General features: G+C 39.8%; 1 protein-coding gene across 1 annotated transcript in view; it reads left to right on the top strand.

Moving 5' to 3' along the window:
- LOC145501894 (gamma-aminobutyric acid type B receptor subunit 1-like) overlaps positions 1-5,775 on the top strand; it is a 31,126-nt gene that overhangs the window by 8,360 nt on the left and 16,991 nt on the right. The window contains exons 2-6 of the mRNA XM_081481288.1: positions 2,031-2,273; positions 2,721-2,864; positions 3,535-3,705; positions 4,681-4,782; positions 4,977-5,042. Coding sequence (XP_081337414.1) covers positions 2,040-2,273; positions 2,721-2,864; positions 3,535-3,705; positions 4,681-4,782; positions 4,977-5,042 — 717 coding nt within the window. The 5' untranslated portion in view covers positions 2,031-2,039. The remainder of the gene's footprint in view (positions 1-2,030; positions 2,274-2,720; positions 2,865-3,534; positions 3,706-4,680; positions 4,783-4,976; positions 5,043-5,775) is intronic.

Here is a 5,775-nt window from a genome sequence, read left to right as displayed (position 1 = left end):
AACGCTGATGAGTAAATCAAGCCATGCATGTGGACGGTAAGTCAAAAACTATATGTTGTTTCAAAATCTGAGAAGAAAGCCTTCTACTTGGCAATACCATTTTGTTTTAATGGGAACACGAAACGCCTTGCAGCACACGAAATAGGGCTTAGATGGAATAAATTTAATATCCACAAATTTCCGCTTCAGTAAACAAATACGCACGTACTCATAAACAAGTTAGAACTCCTTTTCCGCGTAAAAAAAATATTACTTTAGATAAAATTGCCCACAGAAGATAAAAAATAACTACAAATCATTTAAATAGGGGAAAGGGTCGCATTCAGGCTAAAATTCCAACTGTTGTTTAGGTTATCTCTTGTATTCATGAAGACAACTGTAAGTTCAAAGGTCATAAACTTCAAGCGAGTTTCGTAAATATTTTCGGTCGTCTAAATTCGCAGTTTAAGTTGCCCCAAAATTTTATTTCACAGAACGATAGAGGAAGCCTCACTCTTTCTATAGAATACCATCTTTACAGCGGAATCCATGTACCAGGTAGGGAGTTTTGCCGTTGAAATTTGCCAAAATCGAGCTTTCTGATAATGCTGTTTAGGAGGGTAAATTTGAAAATTTTTTAAAAATTCAGGTTTGAACCTTTTCCAATTCTAATAACTGTACTTTGTAAAGGAAGGGTCATTGAATTGTGTAATATCGAAATAGATTTGATAATTGCTTTAGTTTTCTTACACGAGTCGCAAATACGAAGCACATTTTTCAGTGGTTCGAGGGCTTCTCCAAGGGTGAAAATTAAAAAATCGCTTTACTTGAAAAATATAAATCCAAACGAACTAAAAGTTGTATTTTCCTAAATAGTTTCCAGAGGGCTTTCTTGTGAAAAAGTTTGAGGGAATTCGATTTTTGCATTTTGCACACCTATCCGTAGTATTTACAGGAAGTCACTCTTAAAGGCCATTAAAGTTAATTCCTGCGACTGCAGTTGATCGACAGGGTTAATTTCTGACTTGACAGCGAGAAACAAAAGAGCGAACCAGTGAGAGTGCATCGAGGTTTCTACATCTCTCGAATTTTTTGTATTGCAAGCGCGTTTCTTATAAGCAAAACTGAACTCAGTTTACTCCGCCCGTCGAAAACAAGAAAGTCCTTGCCCCTACCCTCCAATGACAAAAACAACTGTAAGTCTCAAATAGACATTTCAAATTCGTCAAGGCTGTAGCTCTGAAATATTGAAAATGCTGTCTTTGGCAAAATGACCGTCGAAAACAAGAAAGTCCTTGCTCCTACCCTCCAATGACAAAAACAACTGTAAGCCAAAGTTTTAAATCATGATACAAACAGAGAAGGTGGACTTAAAATATCGTGAAATTACGGGCTGCTAGAAATGCTAAATATATACTTTTTGAAAAAGCAAAGCAATTTATAACTGGCGGCGTCGTTCGCCTGAATATTCCATGGGCTAAACTCACTGCTAATATCGGCGTACTACGAATCGAGGAGAGTTCAGTAACCAAAACTGAATTTTATCTCAGGTAATTCCGGAAAAGTCGCTTGGGCTGTCCAGGCATCGCGCGAGCAACATCCTCGAAAGAACTGGGTACCATGTCTGAACATGCCTTAAGAAGGTTTAGCTTAGGTATAAGCCCTATATGAGGATTCACTCTCTTACCTTGATCTTCTCTTGATTAGGATCTATACTTACGCATACTGAGTTTGGTAGTATAAGTAAATATTAATAAAGCTATGTTTTAAAAGTGCTAATTGCCCTTTTTTTACTTTATATGGACAAATTCCAAAAAGTTTAATGGAAAGCATCATTGAAGAAAAAAATGCTTGAGTTAAATATGGCCGGAAGCTACTTTATAAGTTGTTCATTCCTTTATTCGTTCGTTCGTTCATTCATTCATTCTCTCTTTCTTTCGTTCATTCATTCAGTCAGTCAGTCAGTCAGTCAATCAGTCACTGCAACATTAATTTATACATTAATCAGTTTTCTTCAGCTTAGATTAAACTGTCTCCTGTTTTCTTAACAGGTTATCGAAATGGCTGTACGATTAAGTCTCCTCGTTTTGCATTTCATTATTACCAACTTCTGTCGCACTTGCGCAAAAACGCCTCTATACGTGGGCGCCTTGTTCCCGATGACGTCAGAGCGTAATGATGGCTGGACAGGCGGTAATGGTATTCAACCCGCTGCACAAATGGCTTTTGATCACGTGAACAGTGCTGGAGTGTTGACCGACTATGAGCTGAGAATGATTTGGAATGACACCAAGGTAAATATTGTCTTCCTTGTTTTATACAACTTGTAATTTCTTAAGTATGACAGTATTATGTCAACAGCACACCACTGTACGATTCAAAGCTGTATTCAGATATCTCCTCCACACGTGTCATATACAGTGGCGTTTCCAGACCTTGAGCTAAGAGGGGGGGGGGGGCGGTTTTTTTGCTTGCCCTGCCGGCTTTTCTTCCTTCTGCGATTTTTTTTGCCCAAAATAAGGAGGGGGGAAAAAAACTGATATAATATATGCAAACGCTAAAACCAATTCCAACATCTACAGGTACTTTTTCACTGAACTTAAGCTTCCGTTGACAGTTTTGCTGATGCAGTTAATTTTCAAGAGAGTAAACTGATCAGCACAATTTTAAATGATATTCCCTAAATAGCTTTCAAACGTGTCGGAGCAGGTATTAATGAGGCACTTGGGCTTTATCTACAGGGTTCCCCTGGCTGGGCAGAACATATCGTATTCGAGTTTCTTCATAACGAGCCCCGTAAAATCATGTTCCTGGGAGCCGGATACTCTTCATGCAGCACTGTGGTAGCCGCGCTGGCTGGCCTGGAACCTTGGGCAATACCGCAGGTACAATGTGAGAAAAAATAACTAAAGGTAATAACAAAGGTATTAGATAAGGTCGAAAATATATCCCTGCAGTTTAGTCAGCCAGTGGCAAGTGTGAGAAACTTGATTAAACTCCTAACTGGCGTTGTAAGGCCTTTTGACTTTAAGTTAGATCGCGAATTAGTGGCGAGCAAGTCGCAAGACTACGACAGAAGCCGAATTGTTGTTGTTCGTAATGGCGTATAGAGCTCTGATTCTTTATACATCTGTTTCGAGAAAGGTTTACCTACGAAAGCGTGAAAGTCTACGTGACAATGCCGAAAGGAATTATGGATAATATTAGTTTAGGCCCCGTCCACTCTACGTCGGAGAAATTTAAAAACGCAGCCTTATTTCTACGGTTAGGACTCCCCATCCACACTAATCCGTCACGAAAACGGAGCTTTCTGAAAACGCTTTTCAAACCGGAGAAATTTAAAAACGCCGGCTTTCCGTTTTAGTGTAGACTGAAAACATTTTAAAAAGGGAGCTTTTCTAAAACAATGATGTCGCGGCAAGCATATGAGTTTCCTGCTCGAGTTTTCCTCGATCAAACATAAATCCAAAATGACCAGTGACTGTTGCGTTTTTAAATTCCTCCAGTGTAGTGTGTACGGAAAACATTTTGTTGTGGATTGTTTTACATCAACAGATTTCATATTCCAGTACATCACCCGAGTTATCAGTCAAAAACAAGTACCCGTACTTCTACCGCACTATCCCGGATGATACCTCGTTCAGCGCCCCCCGGCTAGCCTTACTGAAAACATTCAAATGGAGTCATGTGGGTATCATCTTTCAAGAGGAGGACATACACCGAACGGTAACTATAACCCCCCCCCCCCCCCTTCCCCCAAAACAATGACGGAATAGTGGGTCTACTTTGGATGAATCAATATCAACATTGTGTTGGGGGTGGGGAGTGGTTGCCGGGTGAACAGAAAATCCATATGTTGGCAAAAGTGTAAAATGACCCAAGACTTTTGGCCAGGATCGTTCCACAGATCTATAACACGTAATACCTCGTCCATGTTGTCCTCGATAATTGACAATTATTGGATCAGGTCGAGCCGCATGATAGGGAGAATTATCAAGACCGATGTTTGTGTTCTCTACCGATCGCTAAGCCGAAGGCTCGGGTGAATAACATAAACCAAGGCCTTGATAACTCGCACCATCTTATACCTAATCCAGTTATTATTATTATTATTATTATTATTATTATTATTATTATTATTATTATTATTATTATTATCATTATCATAAACCTAGGTGCTTACGAAGAAGAGAGCTCGCACAATTAGTGAATAATTACTCGAAGTCGCTTCTACGTGCGACTATGGTCTGTAGGTACGACGTCACTGCTCCATATATGAAAGCGTCTACAGGTATGACGCAACGAAACAGGCCCCAGCAAGAATTTAGCTGGGTGCTTTTAGCCAATCAGAATTGATACAGTGACGAAAATGTATAATTATCGCTAGTAGGTATATACAAGTTTCAATTCACACTCCGATATGGTGTAAACTGTGGTTTCAGTGGAGAGCTATGCACAAAGGCTGAGAACTTTTATACAAGAGAAATGGGAGAAATAGGAGACCTGTAAAATAGCAAGCTGTCCCAATATACTTTCCTCGGTATTTAGCGCACACAGCTTAAATCTAAAATATCATGCCTTTTATACGAGCTGTATATTAAATTATAAGTAGCCGCGTCAGTTGTAATATGTGTATTTTGGTCTCTTTCTCTTTTGAATTACACAGTACAGATTTTTTTAGCTCTGTTTGTCTCCTTCTAGGCCATATCTGATCTTCATGCTCTTTTCCTCAAGAACGGAATCAGACAAATTTCTTCCGAGAGTTTCCGAGAAAATGCCACAATGCAGATGGAAAACTTAAAGGCAAGTGTCACTAATCTAGTTCGCATATCGCGCTATATTGGTGTATCAGGCTGACCAAGTCCTAGCGAGTAGCGGACTCTGCCTACCAGACTGCAAGTTAGAAAAAAAAATCATCTCATTCAAGGGGGTCATACAAACGTAAAAATTTGTCCCTGGGTTGAAGCCTACTCACCCGATTTATTTTATTTTTTCAGAACAGAGGAGCAAGAATCATTCTGGCAAATTTTTTTGGAAAAGGAGCCCGACAAGTTTTTTGTGAGGTGGGTTTCAACTAAACCTCTGCCCACTGAACCGGATTCCATTTCGAAAAGCTCGACTATTTTATAACTTTCAGTGGTTAGCACGCTAGAATCCCCTCAGAGTGGTCCCGGCTCAAGCCATGGTCGGGTCCAAGTGTTCTTGTGGGTAAGACTTTCCTCTTGAACTCCTTGATAATTCATCAAGTTTAAAAGGAAACCATGACCGTGACGATGTTTGGATATCTGATCTTTAAATTAGAATAGATATTTACGATTTCTCGATCGAGAAGATTCATCAAACACTCAAGACAATGTTTGACCGCATTTCCACCTCGAAGTTCGTCAAAAATACTCCGCTGCGCATCGTATTTTCAACCCCTTCTCCGTGTTTGGAAACTTGCTCAAACACGGTCTTTCGTGTTTGATGTATAAATCAAATAGACCAAGGTCGATATATCAAAATTCAGCCTAACACAATAGCCATCAGAACGAGGCTCTGGGGTATACACCCTACAAACTCTTTAGTTATTCCCCAGAGCCTCGTGCTGAAGTCTATTATTTTTGCTCGAATTTTAATAAATCGAAATTGGTCTATTCTCATATTGCCTCTCTTCTCCCGTGTGTATAAATGAGTACCGGCGAATTGGTTGCTGGAGCTATCCCTGTGAAGGGACAAGCTATTTGCCACAGGAAACCGGGCTAAACATCATGACTTAGGAATAGACGCTACCTAAGTAGACATTATAGCTAAGCC

The sequence above is a fragment of the Orbicella franksi genome, chromosome 10 (assembly GCF_964199315.1).
Source record: "Orbicella franksi chromosome 10, jaOrbFran1.1, whole genome shotgun sequence".
NCBI lineage: Eukaryota > Metazoa > Cnidaria > Anthozoa > Scleractinia > Merulinidae > Orbicella > Orbicella franksi.
The sequence above is the reverse complement of the archived record's forward strand: the minus strand, read 5'-3'. Positions and strand labels throughout refer to the sequence as shown.